This window comes from Lemur catta, chromosome 8, assembly GCF_020740605.2.
Source record: "Lemur catta isolate mLemCat1 chromosome 8, mLemCat1.pri, whole genome shotgun sequence".
Taxonomy (NCBI): Eukaryota; Metazoa; Chordata; class Mammalia; order Primates; family Lemuridae; genus Lemur; species Lemur catta.
This window is the reverse complement of record NC_059135.1, coordinates 66031982-66056879: the sequence shown is the minus strand read 5'-3', so window position 1 is coordinate 66056879 and position 24898 is coordinate 66031982. Positions and strand designations below refer to the sequence as shown.

Sequence of the window (24898 nt, the reverse complement as noted above, 5' to 3'; positions counted from 1 at the left end):
AAATAAATGTTGACATTAAATATGATTTTGTAATATCCTCCTTTTTAGTAATATTTACTTAGAGTACAACTTGCTCGTTATAAATATTAAATTGAAAAGTAGAATTATAAAACACATAGGGTATGATCTCAGTTTTTATAATATGCACTGGAATAAAGATTAGAAAGAAATACATCAAAATATTAATAGTGGTTATCTCTGAGGTATGGGACTAAAGATGATTTTTACATTTGTCAACACTTTTCCTAATTTTCTATAATGAATACATATTAATGCTATAATGAGGAATGACCATTACTTTATTAAAGTCGTTTCTTGTTCTGTCAAAGCATTTAGTTCACAGGGAGTGGCTGACAATATCACAGGGATATCATCAGTCAGCTTTTCCGCAAAGTCCTCTAAAATAACACTGGGGTCTAGGTGAACACCCACGGGCCCTGCTGCCATGCTATGCCACAGCTCCAGAAACTCTGTTTTCAAGTCCCAAAATTGGAATTTGTGGTCCAAAAATAGGCTAACATTTTGAAAGCAGGACTGTCCCTGAAAATTCAGATACATAATCATCACAAAATGATTCTCACTCTCCATGGAAACTTACCTGATCTCTGGGACATGGATTAAAACTAGCCCAGCCTGTTAATCTTTCCATAACTTTTCCTCTCACCTTTTAATTGTTGAGAAAGGGTTAGAACAGACATAGTGACTTTCCCTGACTGAAGAAAACAATCAAGAAAATGCTGACTGCCCACTGTGTGCATGATACTGTACTCAACAAGGGGTACCTCTAATCTGACTCAGCAAAATGAGGTTTGTGAACGCATTAATGAGCCTGTGTAGAGACGTAGACGTAAGCAAAATTCTCCATAAGCAAGCTTAATTCTATGGTAAACCCAGACAAGGAGCCCAAGTAGACCATAAGTGTTCCCTTGTAGGTGATAAATGACCTTTCAAGACCAACTAAATGCTTTCACCTAAAAGAGCAGGTGAGCAATATTGCATTTACAATGAGCTTTATCTATGTATGGATGACGTCCCTGAGTTGCAATTTCCATTGCTAAGAGAAGAAATCACTATTCCATGTTAACAAATTAAACATAACCTAATTTGTCCTAATGTGATTTCATTTCTATCTGCTTTATGCCATTTTACAGAATGAAGATGATACAGACAAGAAATCATTTTAATATATCCAGAAATTCCTTACTTACAAAGAAGTTATATAACAAAAGTAAGTCAATTATTTGTAATTTTAAAAATATTTTTATTTGGTTAGTTAATGTTATAAATGCACACGGTAAAAAAATAATATAGGAAGAATTAAAAGGAAAAACATCTGTCCGATTACATATATCTTCCCAGTCTCACTTGCCAGAGGCACTAACTTTTAACTATTTTTGTTGTTATTCTTTAGGACATTATGTTAGGACATTAATTTGTGAAAATATGCTGCTGTTCTTGATTAACCAACTTGAAACATTATCTGCTGACTTCCTGATTTATATGACTTCTTAGTTTACATACAGGCTCTCTGATTTGGGGAGGCAAGTCAGGTTTATTGATATGTAATTTACATATAGTAATTATTATTGTAAGCCTTTCAGTGTAGTTTTATGAATGTTGACAACAGCAATTTCATCATCCCTCCTGACAAACTCAGACTAACTTTTAGACAATTCTTCTCCCCACCCCATTACCGGCAAGCAGTGATGTTTTCAGTTACTATACTTTTGCCTTCTTCAGAATGTCAAACGAATGTAGCCTTTTGAGTCTGGCTTTTTTCACTTAGCTTAAGGCATTTGAGATTCATTCATGTTGTTGCATACATCAGTCATTTTTTTGAATGAATGTACAACAGTCTATGTGTTCACTGGGTAAAGGACTTTCGTTTTTTCCCCAGGTTTACTGATTAGAAATAAATTTGTAATAAAGATTAATATACTGATTTTTATGTGAAATCAGTTTTATTTCCCTTTTCTAAATAACTAGGAGTGGGATTACTATGTTGTATAGAAAGACTATATTTAACTTTACATAAAGTTGCCAAAGTGTTTTCTAAAGTGGTTGTATCATTTTACATTACCACCAGTAATGAGACAGGCTGTGTCTTGTCTTTTAATTCTCTTAGCAGCATCTTTCAAGGAACAGACATTTTTAATTTTGATGAAGTCTAATTTATTAAATATTTTTCTTTTATGGATCATGTTTTTGGTGTTCTCATCTAAGAAATGTTGCCTAACCTAAGATCAAAAGATTTCCTTCTATGTTTTCTTTTAGAAATTTTTATAGTTTTAGATTTTATTCTTAGATGCATGATCCATTCTAGTTAATACATGTAGATATGGAAGGCGTTTCAAAGTTCTTATTTATTTCTTATTCATTTATTTTTGCTAATGAATGTATCCACCATCATTTTTTGAAAAGACTATCCTTTCTCTATTAAATTGGCTTTAACCCTTTGTCAGAAAATCAAGTAACATATATGTGGGTCTGTTTCTGGGTTCTCTATTCTATTCCATTGATCAATGTGCCTCTCCTTTGGCCAATTCCACACTGTCTTAATTACTGTAGATTTATAATACATTTTGAAAAAAGAGTATTCCAACTTTGCTCTTGTTTTTCAAAATCAATTTGGTTATTCTACTTCCTTTGCCTTTCCATATAAATTTTAGAATCAGCTTGGTGAATTCCGCAAAAGTTCCTCTTGGAATTTTGACTCAAAATTTGATTAGGATTATATTAAATCTATAGACCAAGTTGGAGTCAATTAATATATTAACAATACTGAGACTTCAGTTCTGTGAATATAGTACAGTACTCCCTCAGTATCCACAGGGGTTGGTTCTGGGATCTCCAGAATACCAAAATCCATGGATGCTCTAGTTCCTTACATAAAATGGCATAGTATTTCCATATAACCTACACATATCCTCCCCTACATTTTATTTTTATTTAAATGTTTTATTGGTACATAATATTTTACATATTTGTGGGGTACATGTGAATGTTTGTTACATGTATAGAATGTGTAATGATCAAGTCAGGGTATTAAGGGTGTCCATCACCTTGAGTATTTGCCATTTCTATATATTGGTAACATTTCAAGTCCTCTTTTCTAGTTACTTTGAAATATACAAAATATTGTTGCTAAGAATTGTCACCCTAGTCTGATATCAAGCATTAGAACTTAGTTCTATCTAATTGTATGTTTGTACCCATTGACAAACTTCTCTTCACCCTCCCTCCCACCCACCACTCTTCCCAGTCTCTGGTATCATCACTCTATTCCCTATGTCTGTGGAGATCAAGCTTTTTAGCTCCCACATATGAGTGAGAAGATGTAATATTTGCCTTTCTGTGACTGGCTTATTTCACTTAATATAATGACCTCCAGGTCCATCCATGTTTGTGCAAATGACATGACATCATTCTTTTTTATGGCTGAATAGGATTCCATTGTGTGTATATATCATATTTTCCTACCCATTCATCCATTGATGGAAAGTTACATGGATTCCATATCTTTGCTATTGTGAATAGCGCTACGATAAATATGTGAGTGCAGGTATCCCATTGATATAGTGATTTCTTTTCCTTTGGATAAATACCCAGTAGTGGGATTGCTAATAATAGATTGTATGGTAGTTCTATCTTTAGCTTTCAGAAATCTCTATACTGTTTTCCACAGTGGGTGTACTAATTTACATTCCCAGTAACAGTGTATATGAGTTCCCTTTTCCATATCCTCACCAGCAACTGTTATTTTTTGTCTTTTTACTAATAGCCATTCTAACTGGGGTGAGATGATATCTTGTTTTGGTTTTGATTTGCATTTCCTTGATAATTAGTGATGTTGAGCATTTTTTCATATACTTGTTGCCCATTTCTATGTCTTCTTTTAAGATATATCTATTCAAGTCCTTTGCCCCATTTTTAATTAGATTATTTGGCTTTTTTACTTTGAGTTCCTTGTATATTCTGGATATTAGTCTGATGTCAGATGAGTAGTTTATAAATATTTTCTCCCATCAAGAGGTTGTCTCTTCACTCTGTTGATTGTTTACTTTGGTGTATAGAAGCTTTTTAGTTTAATATAGTTCCATTTGTCTATTTTTGTTTTTGTTATCTCTGCTTTTGAGGTCATAGTCATAAAATCTTTGCCTAGATCAATGTTCTTTTTTTTTTTTTTTTGAGACAGAGTCTCACTCTGTTGCCCAGGCTAGAGTGAGTGCCGTGGCGTCAGCCTAGCTCACAGCAACCTCCAACTCCTGGGCTTAAGCGATCCTACTGCCTCAGCCTCCCAAGTAGCTGGGACTACAGACATGCGCCATCATGCCCCGCTAATTTAGATCAATGTTCTCAAGAGTTTTTTCTGTGTTTTTGTCTAGTAGTTTTACAGTTTCCAGTCTTACATTTAAATCTTGAGTTGATTTTTGTATGTGCTAAGGAACAGGGGTCTTCTGAAATATGGTTAGCCAGTTTTCCCCAAACCATTTATTGAAGAGGACATCATTTCCCCAGTATCTATTCTTGGTGGCTTTGTCAAAGGTCAGTTGGCTGTAAATAAGTAGATTTATTTCTGGGTTATCTATTCTGTCCCATTGGTCTATGTGTCTATTTTTATACCAATGTCATGCTGTTTTGGTTACTATAGCCTTATAATATATTTTGAAGTCAGTTAGTGTGATGCCTCCAGCTTTGTTCTTTTTGCTCAGGATCACTTTGGCTATTCAGGTTCTCTTTTATTGCCATATGAATTTTAGGATTTTTTTTCTATTTATCTGAAAAATGGCATTGGTATTTTGATAGAGACTGCATTGAATCTGTAGATTGCTTTAGGTAGTATGATCATCTTATTGATATTAATTCTTCCAATCCATGAGCATGGGGTGTCTTTCCATTTGTTTATGCCCTCTTCAATTTCTTTCATCAGTGTTTTGTAATTTTTCTTGTAGAGATTTTTTCACCTCCTTGGTTAAATTTATTCTTAGGTTTGGTGTTTTTTTTTTTTTTTTTTTTTTTTTTTTTTTTTTGTAGCTAGCTATTGCAGATGGTGTTGTCTTCATGACTACTTTTTTGGCTATTATTGGTGTACAGAAATGCTACTGATTTTTATATGTTGATTTTGTATTCTACAACTTTACTGAATTTGTTTTTCAATTCTAATCTATTTTTGTGGAGTCTTTAGGTTTTTCTAAACCTCCATGTTATCTGTAAAGAGGGAAAATTTGACTTCCTCCTTTCCAATTTGGATGCCTTTTATTTCTTTCTCTTGCCTGATTGTTCTGGCTAGGACTTCCAGTCCTATGTTGAATAGGAGTGATGAAAATGGGAATCCTTGTCTTGTTCTAGTTCTTACAGGAAAGGCTTTCAACTTCTCCCAATTCAGGATGTTAGGTATGCATCTGTCATATATGGCCTTTATTTTGAGGTATGTTCCTTCTATGCCTAATTTGTCAAGAGTTTTTATCATGAAGGGATGTTAAATTTTATCAAATGCTTTTTCAGTGTCTATTAAGATGAACATATGGTTTTTGGCCTTCATTCTGTTGATGTGATACATCACACTTATTGTTTGCATATATTGAACCATCCTTGCATCCATGGGATAAATCCCACTTGATCATGGTTTATTATGTTTTTGATGTACTGGTGAATTTGGTTTATTAGTATTTTGTTGAAGTTTTTTTTTCATTTCTGTTCATTAGGAGTATTAGCCTTAGTTTTCTTGTGTTCTGGTCTGATTTTGGTATCAGGGTAATGCTGGACTAGTAGAATAAGTTGGGGAGAATTCTCTCCTTATTAATTTTCTGGAATAGTTTAAGGAGAATTGATGTTAATTCTTCTATGAAATTTTGGTAGCATTCCACGGTGAAGCCGTACAGTCCTAGCCCTTTCTTTTTTGGGAGACTTTTTACTACTGATTCAATCTCATTACTTGTAATTGGACTGTTTATGTTTTCTATTTCTTCCTGATTCAATCTTGGTAGGCTGTATGTGCCTGTGAGTATATAGTTGTTCATAACAGTCTCTGATGATTTTTTGTATTTCTGTAGTCTTAGTTGTAATGTCTCCCTTTTCATTTCTGATTTTGTTTATTGTGGTCTTCTCTCTCCTTGGTTAGTCTAGCTCATGGTTTATAAATTTTGTTTATCTTTTCAAAGAACCAACTTTTTATTTTCTTGATTCTTCAGATTTTTTAATCTCTATTTTTTTTTTAGTTCTACTCTGATCTTTATTATTTCTTTCTTTCTGCTTACTTTGGCTTTGGTTTCTTCTTTTCTAGTTCCTTGTGGTGCTTCACTAGATTGTTTATTTGAAATCATTCTGTGTTTTTTTTTATGTAGGTGTTTACTGCTATAAACCTTTCTTAGCACTGCTTTTGCTTTACCCCACAGGTTTTGGAACATTTCATTTTCATTTTCATTTGTTTCAAGACATTTTTTGATTTCCATCTTAATTTCTTCATTGACTTAATGGTCATTCTGGAGCATGTAATTTAATTCCCATATATTTGTATAGTTTCCAAAGTCCCTCTTGGTATTGATTTATAGTTTTATTCCATTGTGGTCTGAGAAGATATTTGATATCATTTTTTTTTTTAAATTTCTGGAGACTTGTTTTGTGACCTAACGTATGGTCTATCCTGGAGAATGTTCCATATGCTGATGAAAAAAATGTATATTCTGCAGTTGTTGGATAGAATGCTCTGTAAATGTCTGTTAGATCTATTTGGTCTAAAGTCCAGTTTAAATTCAGTGTTTGTTCATTGATTTTTTTTATATTGATAATCTGTATAATGCTGAGAATGAGGTGTTGAAGTTCTCCACTATTATTGTATTGTAATCTAGCTCTCTCTTTAGATCTAGTAATTATTTGCTTTGTGAATCTGGGTGCTCCAGTGTTGGGTGCCCATATATTTAGAATTGTTATATCTTCTTGCTGGATGGATCCCTTTATCATTATACAATGACCTTATTTGTCCCTTTTTACTGTACTTGATTTAAAATCTATTTATCTGATGTAAGTATAGCTATTCCTGCTCACTTTTGGTTTCTATTTTTGTAACATATTTTTTCAATCCCTTTACTTTCAGTGTAGATGTGTCTTTACAGGTAAAGTGTATTTCTTGGAAGGCAGCATATGATTGGATCATGTTATTTTAATCCATTCAGCCAGCCTATATCTTTTAAGTGGAGAATTTAATGTTTTTACATTCAATGTTATTATTGATCCATGAGGTTTTGTTCCTGTCATATTGTTTATTGTTTTCTAATTGCTTTGTATATTTTTGTTCCTTTCTTTTTCTCTTCTTGTTTGTCCTTGTGATTTGGTGGTTTTCTGTAGTGGGACCATTTGAGTCCTTTCTCTTCCTCATTTGTGTGTTTGCTTTACCACCGAGTTTTATACTTTTGTGTGTTTTCATGATAGTAGCAGTTCTTCTTTTTGCTTCCAGATTAGGACTCCCATGAGCCTTTCTTGTAGGGCTAGGCTAGTGGTGATGAATTCCTTCAGCATTTGCTTATCTAGGAAAGACTTTGTTTCTTATTCATTTATGAAGTATAATTTTGCTGGACATAGTATTCTTGGGTAGCAGTTTTTTTTTTTTTTTTTTTTTTTTTTTTTTAGCACTTTGAATATATCATCCCATTCTCTCCTGGCTGAGAAGTCCACTGTTAGACTGTTGGAGGATCCTTTATTAGTGACTAGATACTTGTATCTTGCTGGTTATAGAATTTTCTTTTTGTTTTTGACTTTAGACAACTTGACCATAATGTACCATATAGAAGACCTTTTTGCATTGTATCTCTTTAGGGATCACTGCCTCCTATATCTGGATGTCTAAATCTCTTTATATACTTGGGAAGTTTTCGTCTATTATTTTGTTGAATAGGTTTTTGAATGCTTTCATTCTCTCTTCACTTTCTGAGATACCAATAATTCAGACATTTGGTCTCTTTATGGTGTCCCATATAGCACAAAGTCTTTGTTCATTCTTCTTAATTCTTTTTTCTTTATTTTAGTCTGACTAGGTTATTTCAAAAGAGCTGTCTTCAAGTTCTGAGATTTCTTCTTCTACTTGATCTAGCTTTTTGTTGAAGCTTTTGAATGTATTTTGTAATTCATTCAATGAATTCTTCAGTTCCAGAATTCCTGTTTGGTTCTCTTTTATGATATCTACCTCTTTGGTAAATTTTTCATTCATACTCTGAATTGTTTTTCTTATTTATTTGCATTGTTTTTCAGAGTTCCCTTGTATCTCACTGAACTTCTTTAAACTCAATAATTTGAATTCTTTATCTGGGATTTTGAGAATTTCTTGTTCATTCAAATCTGTTGCTGGAGAATTACTGTGTTTCTTTAAAGGTGTTGCATTTCCTAACTTTTCCATGTTTCCTGTGTCTTTGTTGATATCTGCACGTATGGTGTAACAGGTGTTTCTTCCTGTTTTTTGAATTTGCTTTCATTGGGGAGGACTTTCTACTGAAGATGTATCTATGGTGTTGATTGCGTAGGCCCTTTGGCTTGATTCTGGATGCATGGAATATTGCAGGCCCTGTATGATTTCTTTGGCTGTAAACAGCATCAGTGGTACCTGTGATTTCCTCAATGGGTTAGGGTGCAGTTATTAATGAAGGCTCTGGTGAAGTTATGCTGGGAACAGGGATGCCTGGTGGGTCAGTCTTCAGGCCCCAGTCATGGCAGTGGTGGGCTGAGTGTGCCTGTCCTTGGGCCCCAGGGTGCCATATGCTAACACCAGTGTTAGTGGGTCCAGGTGGGCCAATTCTTGGGCCACGAGGTGGCTTTCTTGGATGTTCATAATGGCAGCAGTAGGCTAGGTGGCTCAGTGGGTCCTTGGCCCCTGGGCAGCTGGCATGGCATGGGCAATGGCAGTAGCAGTGGCAGGATGACTCTCTGGGTCCCAAGTGGTGCATGTTGGTATTGGAGATGGCTGCAATGGGCTGGGCAGGTCAGTCCCCAGGTTCCTATGTTGGTGGTGAGCTGTTGGTGGTATTGGTGGCAGGCTGGGTGGGCTAGTCTTCAAGTTCCTCAGGGGAATGTACAGATGGCAGAAGTGGTAGAATGGGGAATGGGTGGAGTGAGCCCCAGATTCTTGGGTGGCATGCTAAGGCTCTGGGGTATTGGTACCAGGGTGGGAGGTCTGACCCCCAGCCCCTAGTGGTGTGCAGCAGTGTATACTGTAGTAGAGTGGATAGGATGATCTGTGGTGGCGGGTGTGGAGAGCCTGTTTCCCAGACTCATGCATTTCTGCTGTTGGGGTTGGTGGGGCTGCTTTCAGCAGTCCTTTCAGGCAGTCCTCAGGGTCTGTGGAGTGCATATTTCATCTTTGGCAGCAACAGTGGTTACAACAGTGTGCTTGGGAGCCTGTATTTGGGACATGCACTAGAGCATAGGCTCCTGGTGTGGGCAGGGTTGGCACCTGCAGTCCCAAACAGGCAGCTCTCACGTTCTGGGTAGCACTTGCTTCAGCTCATAGATGTAGCAGTGATTGCAGCATTGTGGAGAGGCTGGGGAAGGATCCTGCCCTCTGCGTGTAGCCTGAACACAAAAGCCATACCACCAATGGGGGTTTGGTCACCACTCCCAGCTCCAGACAGGCAGCCCTCAGGCTTGTCTACTCCAGCCTCTGGTAGCAGCGGCAGCAGCTACAGACACAGTGGTATGCATGGGGTGGGGAGGATCCTGCTGTCTACATGCTAGCCTGAGCACAGGGTTCACTCCACTGGTGGGAATGGGGTTGCTTTTCCCAGCTCCAGACAATCAGCTCTCAGGCTCACCCACCTTGGCTCCTACTGGCAGCAACAGCTTGTCTAGTGTGTTGGGTGTGGGTGAGGAATCCCACTCTCCAATTGTGAGCCCAAGCACAGAATTTTGCCTCAGCTGGGGGCAGGATCACTTCTCACAGCTCCGGATAGGGAGCTCTCAGGCTCTGGAAAGTGCATGCTTTGGTTTTCTTTGTCCCAGAGGCTGCCGCCTTGGTGTGCCACACTATCCTTTCCCCAGAGAGCACTCCTCTGTGCAAGCCAGAGTACTGGGGACCCCACCTTTGCACCTTTGGGTCCTGCCAGCACTGTGCACTGTCCTTCTCCACAGGGACACTGGGGTATGTCAGTGGAGGTTCCCAGGATGTGGACATATGGGGGCTGTGGTTCCCAGGGCAGGATATAGGGCAGTGACGGCTGGGCTTTCACAATGGCACCCTGCAGCAGCCACTCAGGTCTCAGGGGTGTGTGTGACCCAGTACAAGTTCCCTGTCTAGGGCAATAGTCTTGCAGGGTCTCTAGATTACCACCCGTGCTAGTCTCAGGGTTTGTGTGATGTTCCCCCATGGTTAGGATTGTAATAGTCCAGAACTGTGGGGATGTGGACTACTAAGAATCTCTCACTTACCCCACAATAGGGAGGCTCTTGGGGCTCCCAGCTGATCTCCCTGAGCTGGCCGCTTAGTTCTGTGCTTCAGGTGTTTCCTGTGACTTCTCTCTTGATCTCCAGTGATCTCTCCTGGATATTCTATTTGAGGCATGAGTATCTATTCACAATTTTATTCTTCTTTCTGGGGAGGGCAAGTGTCTGATGTCTCTAGTCAGCCATCTTGACTCCCCTATACTTTAAATTATCTTTAGATTACTTCTAACACATAATACAATATAAACAATTGCTATATTATGTTGGTTTTTTTTTGTTTGTATTATTTTTATTGTCATATTTTTGTTGTTGCTTTTTTTCCCAAATATTTTCAATCTGCAGTTGGTTGAATCTACAGATGCAGAACCTGCAGATATGGAAAGCCCATTCTATATGATTCCATTCATTTAGGTTTACTTTAAATTCTTTCAACTGTGTTTTCTAGTTGAGTGCTGTCATCTGATTTTTATGTATCTATCGATATGGTTGAATGGCTTTTCTTCTTTAGCCTAATGAAATGGCAAACTGAAGATTTGATTTTTGAATGTTGAACCAGCCTTGCATTCCCAGGATAAACTCTACATGAACATGATATATTATCCTGTTATTATATTGCTGTTCAATTTGATAACATTTTGTTGAGGATTTTGCATCTCTACAAAAAACACTGGCCTGAAGTTTTCTTTCACTGTGATGTCTTTACCTAGTTTGGGTTTCAATGTAATGGTGGTCTTAAAAATTGAGCTGAAAGATGTTCCCTTCACTTGCACATTCTGGAAGAGTTTGTGCAAAATAGACACAATTTCTTCCTAAAATTTTTGATACAATTCACCAGTAAAGCCATCTGATACTGGAGCCTTCTTTGTTAGAAGTTTTCAAGTATTGAGTTATAAAATGAATGTCTTTAATCTCTATAGGACTATTCAAGTTATCTATTACTTCTTGATTGGTCTTTATAATTTGTACTTTTCAAGGGATTTGTCATTTTACCTAAATTTTTGAATTTTGGACAAAAATGTTTGCAATATTCTCTTATATTTAGCTTTATGTCTGTAGGGTGTATAGTGATGCCCCCCCTTTCATTGCTGCCATTGGTAATTTGTGGATTCCCTCATTTTCCTTGGTAAACCTAGCTAAAGGTGAATCAATTTGATTGATCTTTAAAAAAAACCAGTTTCTGGCTTTCTTGATTGCCTTTAATGTTTTTCTATTTTCAATTTCATTGATTTCTCTTTTTACCATTATTATTTCCTTCCTTCCATTTGAGTTTATTTGCTGTTCATATAAATTTCACTTCAAGTACAAGTTTAGGTGCATCCCACAATTTTTGATAATCTGTGTTTTTATTTTCATTCAATTCAAAATATTTTCAAATTTTTCTTTTGACTTTCACTTTGACCCATGAGTATTTAGAAGTTTGTTGCTTAATTTGCAAATATTTGAGGATTTTTGAGATAAGTTCCTGTTATTGATTTCTGGTTTATTTCCATTATGTTCAGAGTACACACTCAGTATACTTTAAATTTTTAAAAATTTGTTAGGTTTGTTCTATGCCCACAATATGGTCTATTGTGGTTAACATTCTATGTGTATTCTGTTATTGTTAGTTGGAATGTTATATAAATGTCAATTAGGTCAGATTTTATATATCCTTACTAAATTTTGGTCTATTTATTCTATCAGTTACACAAGAGGAGTTTGAAGACTCAAAATATAATTATGGATTTGTCTATTTCCCTTTCAGTTCTGTCAATTGTTATTTCATCCATTTTGAAGCTCTGTGGTCAGAGGCACACACATTTCAGATTATTATATCTTCTTGGTGAAGTGATCCCTTTATCATTATGGACTATCCCTTGCAATATCTCATTTTCTGAAGTTTACTTTGTTTGTTATTAATATAGCTACTCTAGCTTTTTTATGATTAGTGTTTGCATGGTATAACTTTTTTTCACAGGTTTACTTCTAACCTGTTGGTCCCTTTTATTTCAAGTGGATTTCTTATGATAGCATATAGTTAGATCTTGCTTTTTTTACCCAGTCTGACAATCTCAGTCTTTTAATTGCTATATTTAAACCATTTACATTTTATGTAATTATTGACTTGATGGAATTAAAATCTACCATATTGTTAGTTTTTTTCTATTTGTTCCATCTGTTTTTGCTCCCTTTGACATTTTATCATCACACTTTTGGATTAACTGAATATTTTTATTGTATTTTATTTACATTATTAGCTTATCATTTATACTTTTTAAAAAATATTTTTAAAAGTTACCCTTGGGTATATAATATACATATTTAATGAATCACAGTATAACCAAGAGCCTTCAAATAATACTATAATACTTCACATGTAATATAAGAAACTTATATACTCCCAATTTCTCCTTCCCATGCTTTGTGCTAAGGCTGTCATATATTTTACCTATAAATGCTATAAATTTACAGAGCTTTCTATAATTTTTTTATTTTTGTTTAGAGAAAAAATTATCTTTTCATCGGAAAAAATCTATTTTTCCTTTGTTTTAAATGATAACTTCACGTGCTATGGAATATTGGCTTGATAGTTATTTACTTGCTACACTTTAATGTTGTCACTTTGATGGTTTCTGTTTTGCGTAGTTTCTGATGATAAGAAGTCTGCTACAATTCTTAACTTTGTTCCTCTTTGTGTAAGAAGTCTATTCTATTCAAGCTGCCTTCAAGATTTTCTATTTATTTTTGAATCTCATCAATTAGAATATTATGGACGTGGTGTAATGGTGTAGGGTTTGGGAGGAGAGGTGTTTATCCTGTTTGGGCTCTCTGAGCTTCTGTGATTTGTGATTTGATGTCTTTCATTATATGTGGAAAATTATTAACCAAGAGCTCTTCAATTGTTTCTTCTGTCCCATTCTCTCTCTTTGTCATCTAGGATTCCATTTGTGCAAATGGAATCGATATTGTCCCATGCCTCTTGGATGCTCTGTTTGGGTCTCTTTGCTCTTTCCTCTTTACCTCCTGACACTTCCCCCGTTAGTGTAATGGCTTTAAAATAGTATAATTACACTATTATAAGATAATTTCTAGTGATCCATCTTCAAATTCATGATTCTTTCTTTGGCTGTGTCAAGTCTACTGATAAGCAAATCAAAGGCATTCTTCATCTCATGTTTTTCACATCTATTATTTCCATTTGACATTTTCTTACATTCTCTATCATTCTGCTGAAATGATACATCTGTTCATGCATATTTTCCACCTTTTCTACTACAGCCTTTAAGCATAGATATTTTAAATTAATTGCATGATAGTTCTAACACATGCATCATACCTAATCAGGTTCTACTGAGTGCCCTGTCTATTGAGAGTAAGGTTTTCCCTTTGATTATTTATGGGTCTCATAATTTTTGGTTGATGGAAATATAACTTGGTTACATAAGTATACCAATAATATACTATTGGTAAACTTAATAATATACTATAAGGTCTTTACATTAAAGTTGGAGGTGTTGGGAAAAAGAGGGAAGTATGAAGTAGGAAGATTGAAGAGTCAGGTGTAAAGACTAAAGTATGGAATGGCACAGCACTGACTTGAATGTTAAGTTGAGAAAGCGTGCAATTAGGGCTCAGTGCAACCACTTAAAAATAATTAAGAGAGAGAGAAAGAGTTAAGAAATCACTAAGGAAAATAAAGTGGAATTCTCAACAAAAGTGACTAGCCAAAAAGGAGGGGAAAAACAAAACAAAACAGGGAAACAGAGGAACAATAAAAAGAAAAATAAATCGCAAGACAGTAGGCTTAAAACCACTCCAATTATTACACTAAATCTTAATGGGCTAAACACTTGAATTAAAGGCAGATATTGTTATATTGTTAAAAGGTAAAAATGAAGAACCAACTATATGCTGTGTACAAAGGATGTACTTCCAATATAACCCACAGATAGGTTGTAAACAAGAGAGTGGGAAACACATACATGCAAACACTAAACATAAGAAAATTGGCATGGTTAAATTACTATAATACTAGATGGACCAGACTTTAATACAAAGAGTATTACTGAGATAAAGAGGGGTATCTTATATTAATAAAATAGTCATTACATCAGGAAGACATGACAACTGTAAGTGTATATATGCCTAATAAGAGAGTTTCAAAATGTGTAAAATAAAAACTGATAGAACTAAAGGGAGAAATAGACAAATTCACAAGTACAGTTGCATATTTCTGTCAGTAAACATATAGATGATCAGAACAACACTAACAATAAACTTCACCTAAATGGCATTTGGAAAACAACATATCCAATAACCAAAACTGATCTATGCTGGAATAAAGAAGAGCAGATGCCTTTGGGAGTAAGGTACTGAGGAATGACTGGGTAGGGACATGAGGAGGCTCACTATGGTGATATTTATATTTAATAGCTTGAAAAAGACTAAGTGAATGCATTTCTCAAAATTCCTTGAATACACATGTAAGACTTGTGAATGTCATAATATATAAATGTTTCATCAAAAGAGAAGAATGTTGAATTCTAATAATATGCATGCTGAAGTATTTAAAAGGAAGTATACTGCTATCTGTAATTTATTTAGAAATGCATCATAAATGATGTGTGTTAATAGAAGGATGGAGAAATGGATATATATGTCATAAGGCAAACAAAATCATGATGCTATAATCTAGTTGGTGGGTATATGAGTGGTAACTAAAATTCTTTCTTTGTATGCTTGAAGATTGTAAAAATAAAATTTTGTAGAAAAATGAAAGTGAAATAACACTTTTGGAAAACAACAATGAATTAGAATTCATTGCCATCAGGGCTGAACTACAAGTAATAATGAAGGAAGTTTTTCAGGCTGAGAGAAAATGACACCAGAAGTAAACTCAGATTTTTACAAAGTAATGAAGAGCACTGAGCACAGGAAATGATAAATAGGTGGGTAAATGTAAAATACTACATTCATTTTTTAGTTAATTTAAAGATAAAAATATTTAAAGCCAAAATAATAACTACATATTTCAAGGCTTATAAAATATTTAGAAGTAAACATGTAAGATTAATAACACAAAGGACAAAAAGAAGTAAATGGAGGCATATGATGGTAAGTTTCTGAAATAAATGGTGATAACTTAAAGATGAATATTATACAGTTTGGATGAATCACTAAAAATAAAACAAAGAAGTAAAGCTTAGAAACTAATAGTGAAAATAATATATAATGCTAACATTTAGTCAGTTAAACCAAATGAAGACAAGAGAGGGAAATGAAAGGAGATATATAGAAATAACAAGATGATAGATTTATACACAACCATATCGATAAATACATTAAATATATGTTTTAAATGTTCTAGTTAAAAGACAAAGCAGGTTAAAAAGCAGGACCCAAATATATACTCTCTATAAGAAACCCAATTTAAATATGAAGATACATATAAGTCTTAAGCTTCAGAAAGGTGGGCTGGTTATATTGACAGAGTAGATCTCAAGGCAAAGAATATTACCAATGTTAAAGAGAAGCATGTCATAATAACAAATATTACCACAGATAAAGAAGGAGGTTTCCAGTAATAAGTGTGCAACAAGAGGACATAAAGATCCTAAATGTGTATGTACCCAATAACAAAATTTTCAAATACTTAAAGCAAAAATTGGGAAAACTAAAAAGGGAAATAGATAAATACACAAGTAAATTAGAGATGTCAATAATCATTTCTCAATAATTGATAAAATGAGAAGACAAAATAATTGATAAAATGAGAAGACAGAAAAGATATAAAAGACTTCAATAACACCGTCAAGCAATTTGATCTAATTGACATTTATACAACACTCTACTCATTGAAAATGGAATACATATCATTTTCAAGTGCATATGAACTATATTCACTAGGTCAGACACATGCCAGGCTATAAAACCACTGCAAATGAATTCCAAAGTACTGAAATCACATAGATTAGGTTATTTCATCCCCAATGGATTTAAAGCAGAATTCAATAATTTAAAAAATCTTGAGCGGCGTTGGTGGTATAGTGGTGAGCATAGCTGCCTTCCAATAATTTAAAAAATCTGGAAATTACTAAAATATTTGGTAGTCAAACAACAGACATCCAAGTAACACACGGGCTCCACAAAACTGCAAATACCAGAAAATATTTTGAACTCAATATAAATGAAAACCTATCACAATTTATGGATGAGCTGAAGCAGTTGCCAAGAGGGAAACTTATAGGTTAAATACTTATATTAAAAAAGAAGAAAGCTCTGAAATGAATGATTTAAGAAAGAGTCAGCAAACTGTGGCCAACTGGTTGGCCCATTTGTAAATGGGCCAAAATGGGCCAAAATGCCAAAATGCAGCAACGCCTATTTGTTTATGTATTGTCTATAGCTGCTTTCATACTACACATGCAAACTTAAGTAATTGCAACAGAGGCTGTATGGCTCACAAGCCTAACATACATACCAGCTGACCCTTTAAGACAATGTTGCTAACACTTTATATAAGGTACCACATTAATGAAGCTAGAATAAAAAATAATAAATTAAACCCAAAGTTAAGTACAGAAAGAAAATAGTGAAGATAAGAGCAGAAAATAATTGAAAAACAGAGAAAGTTAGTAAAACCAAAAGCCATTTATTTGAAAGAAATCTATAAAATTGATAAACCTCCAGCTATACTGATCAAGGTAAAAAGAGAGAAAATTCAAATTCCCAGTGTCAGAAATATCAAAGGGGACATCACTACAAATCCTATAAATATTAAAAGGATAATAAAGAAATATGATGAAAAACTTCAGAGCTGAGTAAAAACCATTCTAGAGGAGCATCTTCAACTTGATTTGGCACAGTAACTCTCAGGCCTTTTAAAGGAGTCCAATCATTTTAATGAAGTCAACTTTCTTCTCTCTGAAAAAAGCAATGTCTTTTAATATAATATAGCTAGAGAACAGCAATAGGAAAGAAAGATTTTTTTAAATAATTTCATCAATTACACATTTATTATCCCATAAGGAATCCTCTGCTAATTATATAATTATTCTTTATTCAGTCTTTCCAATTTTATGTATTGTCTATTTCCTAGAAATACAAACTACAGATTGTAAGTGGAACTTAAGTGAGAATGTAATCTCACTATGACTACCAGAATAGGCAAATGTTCACATGGTAGAATTTTTACTCTTGGAGAGAAATAATGGGGCTGCTAGAGGAGAAGGAAATATACACTTCTAGGGGAGCAAGCCAGGAAAATGTCATCAGAAAAAATTGTAAGATGTGATAAGTTAATACTTTTTAATATATTTTGGCTCTGTTTTAAAACAATCTGCTTTTTAAAAATTGTGTTGATCTGGATTACCACATTCTGAGTTAGCATCTCTTGCATAAGCACATATTTATAAAACTAAACATTTTGTTGTTTTTACTTATTATTTTTAATTGACATAAAATAATTGTATATATTTATGGGGTACAATGTGATGTGTTGATACATGTATGCAATGTGCAATTATCAAATCACCGTAATTGGCATATCCATCACCTCAAACACTTATCATTTCTTTGTGTTCAGAACATTCAAAATCGGCTCTTCTAGCTACTTGATGATGTCCAGATCCTGACAGATGAGATTTCTTTCTAATAATGTTTTTGACCACACAGTCTTTATTTCAATCAATTATGGAGTTGCACAAAAAATTTATAAGATATTTATAAAGGCAGAGATGGGGCATCTATCCCTGTCCTTTTACTAACCATCAGAAAAGAATGACAAAATGGATTAGGAGAAAATGTGTTGTTCACTTTCAAAATCTGAGCATCCTAATGATTTTCCTAATGTGAAAAGTTTAATGAAAAAGTAGATTGATCTAATTTGGGATGTTTAAGTCCTTGGCAAATTTAAATTGTTTAAAAAAATAATAATAAATCAAGTTCTTGAGTCATACTGAATGATTCACCCATGAATTCTTGAGAAGATTAATTTAAAACAGTTCCAAAGAAATAGTATCTTCACATGCCTACTCTCTTAAAAGACAGAAGAGATCAACAAAAAGGGAAAGTTATTCTAGAGGAGAAAAAGTGAAGCATCAGGACAAAGCAGAACCTCCTTAGCCTGGCTGGCCAATCAAAGCAGTGAATTCAAGGGACACGTGATCAGTTGGGGGCATGGCCTGAGGAGTGGCAAAGTGTTGGACTCTGGAAATGAGGTCTTCCTGGTCTGTTTCGCATTCCTACTCATCTCTGCCCCTCCCTTTCATTTTTTACTGGATCCCTAAGTAGGAGCAGTAGTGATGTGTACTGTTCAAATTTCAGGGAACCAAGTGGCCCACACACTTTTGGGATCCAGTTTTCAAAGAACAAGAAAGGCACAGGGTTCAAGGTCATGGCTCTGTCTTTTACCTCTTTTCCATTGCAAGTGTGGGAAGGGTGTGACCTGCTTCTTCATAGAAGAGATCCAGCCACCCCTCTCCACAGACTCTCCACCTTTTCCTCACTTAGCAGTTGCCTCTGGAATTATTGCCTGAACTCTTGCCAGAGTTTCCAAGAGAGCTGGACTAATGTGAGGTATTGGAAATAGCAGCCCCCTGCTCCATGGCCTCTCTGGCTTCATTTTGCCAGGCTTTGGATGGTCTTTCAATGGTATCATGGTGTTAGCATCCAGGACTCTGGTTTATCACAGGCCCCCTTTCTTTATCCTTAGGCTACTTACATGTTGTTTAGAAAAGAAGAGCATATTAGATTTATGCCATGCAATTTGGGAAGAAAGCCCCAGGTAACAAGAAAAAGTTACTTTGCCTTGTTTCTCCCTCCTTTCTCTAGATATCCCCTCTTGACTGACTGGAGATAAGGCACAGCTGAGCCAAGATAGTATTTGGGTAATCCTAGATTCCTTCAGCAAAAGTTTCATTTCTATATCACTTAAGAACCTATCTCAATTTCTTAAACTATGTAAGGATAAACTTTGAGGTTTTGACTATTGACTATGAAAAATTTAAGACTAGAAGGCCAAAGCAATGGAAAATCAAGAAGAAACCTCACAGATATAAGTGATAAGGTATGATACATAGTATACTCTGTGCTTAGAATTTTTCTTTATTTTTTCTGTTTGCTATTTATATTCAAAAATTAATTCTCTCATTTTGTTATTAAAATAAGCTCTTTACATACATGTGAATGTATCTGTTTGAGCTTTTTCATGATCCACACCTACAGCTGTCCATTTATAGGACACTGTCCACTACAAATCTCAAAATGAAGATAACACTAATCATTTGGTAGCCACCCTTGCAGGTCAAGACTAAGCTAGAGCAGGAACTGAACAGCCTCTGGCTGGTATTTGTGTATCCTTGCCCCCTTCCCAAAGGACTTGCCATCACTCTCTCAGGAGCAAGCTCTAAGACCTCAAACTATGTCAGATTAACAGGTCCTGTATGATTCAATGGCCTCCCTAACCCTCACTTTATCCAATCTCCTCTCCTCTTAACCGTCTTATTTACAGCAAGAGATCCAAATACTGCCAAGAAAAATACAACAAACTGGATCTCAACTACTGCCTGGAAGCATTTCCCCTAAAAAAGAAACATATGAAAGTTTATTCAAGAGAAAAATACTCTAAAAATGTATCTGAAAATAACAACCACTTTCAAAAGACGCTAAATTTGGGAAAAACCGATTGGTTTTATATAACAATCACTGCTAGGGAGTCAAGAGAATTATTATCTTTTTCACACATACTTTCTTGTCTCGATGCTCATGTAAGATTGGGAAAGACTAGGTACCCCTTTTGGTTCTCATGGGAGCAGTGGGTCATCCTGTGCAGAGCTGGGAGTGACCCATTCAGAGATGCACATGAGGACAGCAGCAGAGCTAGCAGAAGAAATTTTAGGAGACAAGGACTAGAAAATAGGTCTTCACTTCTCTTTTTAATAAAAGATGAAGGAATATCTGCATCAGGAGCAGTTCTTCCCACAATAGTATTTCTTTTATGTTGGTCTGCCAGATGAAAATACAGAACACCCAGTTAAATTGAAATTAAACAGCAATTAATTTTTAATATATGTGTGTCACATGTCATATTTGTGACACACTTATACTAAAAAGATATTGTTTATCTGAAATTCAATTTAACTGGGTGTTCTGCGCTTTATTTACTAAGTCTGCAGCCCTATTTAATGTGTCTTTCAAAAATTATCTATAAATGCTCTTGGCTCTCAATTTTTTATCTTCAGCCCAAACTTATCCCCTGAACTCCAGACACATAAAACTAATTGCTTACTGACATCTCCTTTTCAGTGTCTAATAGGCATTTTAAACTCAACATATCCCAAACTGAGCTCCTGTTATCTGCCACCATTCCCTTCCTGTCCCCAGACCAGTTTCTCCTCCAGCCTGCCCCACCCAAGTTAAGGGTCCATTCTTCCACTGCTTGGATAAAAAAAATGTAGTGTCATCCTTAGCTCCTCACTTTTATCTCACTCCTCAAAATCCTTTATTTTTTGTATGAGTTTAGTGATTCAGAGGAAATCTCTATATTTCTGTAAGTTTGAGACTAGCTAACAGGTTTAAGCAGTGTAGTCACAGAAGCAATAAGCCCCTGAGGGCTTCTACATTTTCTCTTGGGCCAGAGATGTCTCTTCCTTGGAAGCAGGGAGCCTCTTGGCATGTCAGTCAACAAATAAATGACTGTGCTTCAAGAAGGGCAAAGGTGGCAAAAATCTTTTGTACTTACAGACTCAGTCAGCCCCAGACTTTTGCTTTCATTTCCAGAAGCACTGCTGAAAACTCTTATTGGGAACTGCTAACTGTTGTTTGGGGGGGTGGGGGGAATTCACACTACCTGAAGCTCTCACTCCCACCCTGGTTATTAAAGGAAGCACTTCTCTTTCCCCTTTTTAGAGTAAGCATATAGCTTTCTAGACTCTCAATAATCCTTTCTGGACCAGAGGACAAAGGAGTTTCATGAAATTAGAAGAGAATGCACAATGTGTAAATCTATATAATATCCAAATCACAGCTTCCAAGTGAAGAACTCCAGGAAATTTCTGCCAATTATTTGTTTAGTACGCATGGTGACTGTTGTAAGACCATGTTAGGTCTTTCTTATTAAACATCAAGGAACCCAGAACCTAGACAATCAGAGAAACTCAGAGCTGTCTAATTTTTTTTTTTTATCCAGTCCCGACCAAAAAATAGTTTTTCTAAGATGCCACCAGCTGTTATCGTCTGGGATTCTCCAAAAGGAGCAAGGGTCTCTTCTGGACTGTCAGTGTATGGCATCCCTAAGGTGACAAAAAAGAAGCTGGATAAAATCAACCAAAGCAAAAAGCATTTATTGGTTTATCATGTTTTCAGATATTTAAGATCCTAGGCCAATTGGAAGGTGGTGTTTTTCTGCCATGCAATTTTGCTGACTATGTCATCATGTCAAGAACAGCTTTTCTTACAACATTCCAACAACAGCAAATACATGCTCATAAATGGCCGATGTGATTGACAATGTACTTTGTAAAAATGGTTGAGTAACCACGTGAGAAAACCAATGAAAAAAATGAAAAACAAAACTACCTTGAATCTCTCTACTAAATAGCCAAAGATTTGCATAAAATTAAGAATAAGTAATGTAAATAGCAATAGACATTGTGTATGTGGGACACAAAGAGAGGTTAAAGTTTCTTAAGGAGATTTAAAAATGCTTGCATTTGACAAAGAAAAGTTTGTTGTAAAAGTTAAACTTGGATCAATACATCTCTACTATATCAACACATTACTCAGACATTTTTCTTAGACTTCAAAATTTAAGGAAACAATCAAATTTGAATGTATGATTTTTTTTTTTTTGCACATTTCAATGTCAAAAGTTTCCATGCCTTTTCAAGGACATAATGAGGCATGCTTTCTTATGTTGCTACGCTCAGGATCCCTGAAATTTTCTAAAGATTCTGTCATATAACAAAATATACCTTTCAAAGTTAGATTTTAAAATAATTGAGTCTGTTTGTTAAAATGTCTTCAGCCAACTTATAAGCTCCCCCAAATAAAAAGGGTTGTACAAACAGCCTGCAGAGGCAGTATCATAGGTGCCTAGTCAAAACCGTGATATCTGGAAGCCTTTTTTTTTTTTTTTTTGGCAAATTCTGTTAAATTGTCAAGAGCACTTTCAGTATCCCAAGTTAACAGAATTCTCAACTATTTTTTATAAAGACTTTCCCATAGTCGGCTTTCTTCCCATTGATGAATTTATTAACTCTAAATGCAAATATTTCACTTTATCCCATCATCTTTCTGACAGTCTTGGGGTAACTGCTTTCCTAAAAGATAACTGGAATGCTTTAATCCTCAGATTTTATCAATTATTCCTTTCCAATAGTCAAATTTTTGCTTGAATAATGGATTTAGTAATTCAGGCCATCTGAAATACTGAAATCTGTACATGACAGCAATCATACTATTCAAAACATTCTCCTGCACATGTCAAGAAGAAGAAAACTACCCACCCTGAGTAGAGCTAATAATGTCAAACAGATTGTCATCTTGGAAAACAAAAATGCATCAAAATTAGCTTCGGACAAAGTACAACTCTAGAGAAAAACACCAGGTTTTTATATGCAAATGTCTTTAATGTCTGGTTGAAATGTTTAAAGAATGAGTTAGCAAGGATTCTGCTCCTCCTCTACATAATCCAGGACAATGTAATGAAAACAGTTTTAGAGTTAAAGGGTTTTTAGTCATAGCACATTATGATTTTACCAAAGGTGCATTTGCCCCAGTTTCTAGTAAACATAAAGAAACATTTGGTTTCCAGCTTAGGTCGAGGGCTCTATTTAGCCTATCAAGGCACAGGCCTGTTATAAATGCTGGGGCGCTTGCCAGAATTTTTTTTTCTTCTGGAACTCTGAGTAAAGATCGTACCTCGAAAGCAATGTGCTTCCAATGTGTTGCAAACCACACAGATTTAAGCTCCCACTCCCGCCTCCATATCTTGGCACCAGCGGCTTTTGGGGTATCCCTCGTCTCCTAAAACTCAGACTAAATCGCCACCTCCCACCAGCACCATGCCACCATCCTTGCGCAGCTCTTAGGGGCTCAGCAAAGAGAGTCCCCAAAGCGCACCTGCAGCTCTCCCGGTCCTTGCAGGGTGAACTCACGGTGCCACCCAGCTCCCAGCTGGGCGCGCACCCACAAACGCTCTCCTACTCCCTCCGCTGCAAACTGCCCACAAATTAGTCACCCATCTCACCCCCACCACTTATACCCCCACGTCCCTGCCGCTTTTCCCCTCCTCCTGGTGGCTTCGTCCCCAACACACCTGTCTACCCCTACAGCTGCCAGACGTCAGGTGCCCACGCTGCGCCCTATCCCGCGCCCCCTCAACCCGACTGGCGCTTCCCCCTCCGCCCCGCAGAAGGTCAGTTTGCTCGGAGCGCCCCCGCGCCCACCCACAGGCCGCCCCCAAACCCCACCCTCGCGGGCGCCGGGGAAAAGCACCCGCCGTACCTGCCGAGAGCTCGGCGGCCGCGGCGAGCAGCAGGAGAGCCTGGCGGAGCGCGGAGCGGAGCGCCCGGGTCATGGCCACCAGGCGGCCACGCCGGGGCTGCGAGGCCCCCGAGCGCAGCGAGGCAGCCGGGGCAGCACGGGTCGCTTTGAAGTTCCCGGGGCGCGGGAGGGGAGCGCAGCCCGACACCCTTTTGAAGTGTGCGGTTGGCGCTAGTCGGTGCGGGCGCCCCCCTCCCCGGCCTCCCCCATCCCACGCCCCCCGCGGCTGGCGGTGCGCGGCGCTCCTGCCACTGGCCCCGGCGGCGGGGCCGGGAGGGGGCGGGGGGCGGCAGATCCCGCCCCTGCCACGCCTCCGCCCCCGGCGCCCTCTCGCCGCCGCGGGCCTGCGCTGCGGGGCGGGCGGGCCAGGGCTGCGGGACGGCCGGGCGGTGAGCTCGCTCCGAGCGGGGACCGAGGGGGTGGAGCGGGGGGCCGGGTGTGGAGCCCCCAGGACGAGATACTCGGGAAGGGGAGTCGGGACGGGAGGGACTCCAGGGAAACTTAAAGCCCGCAGCAATTGCTTCCTGGCGATCAGCTCTGTAGTCTCCCGCAGACGATCCACCCTTCCAGCTCCCTCGACACTCGTTTATTGTCCAGTGTCCTTAAGTCGAACTAGACTTCGCCGTGAGTAACCCCCCAGTATTCCTACCTGCTTGTCCCACCACCACGTCAGGGCTGTTCGCGCGTCAGTGGCAGGGCGCCCTCTCTGTCCATCCCCGGAAATGGCTAGTTGTCCGGCTGCCTTCCGGACTTGGAGTTTGCGGTTAACAAACTTCGTCTTCTACCGCTGCCTTTCGAGGACCCTCCCCTCTATAAATGGCAACCAAAGCTGGACCACCTGCACCTGGTGATGCGGCCGTCTACAAGGTGTAATCCAGGTTTGGTGGTAAAGCACGTGACCTATGCAAGGTGTCTCAGCAACTACGATTTCAGCAATTGAAGAGCTGGG

The 24898-nt window shown here is 37.2% G+C and overlaps 1 protein-coding gene across 2 annotated transcripts in view; it reads right to left on the bottom strand.

Moving 5' to 3' along the window:
* ACVR1C (activin A receptor type 1C) overlaps positions 1-24203 on the bottom strand; it is a 76017-nt gene extending 51814 nt beyond the window's left edge. The window contains exon 1 of one of the 2 annotated variants that reach the window (XM_045558606.1): positions 23911-24203. In XM_045558606.1, coding sequence (XP_045414562.1) covers positions 23911-23983 — 73 coding nt within the window. In that variant the 5' untranslated portion in view covers positions 23984-24203. The remainder of the gene's footprint in view (positions 1-23910) is intronic. The other variant, XM_045558607.1, reaches the window with a different exon arrangement.
* Positions 24204-24898: the final 695 nt, after the last annotated feature.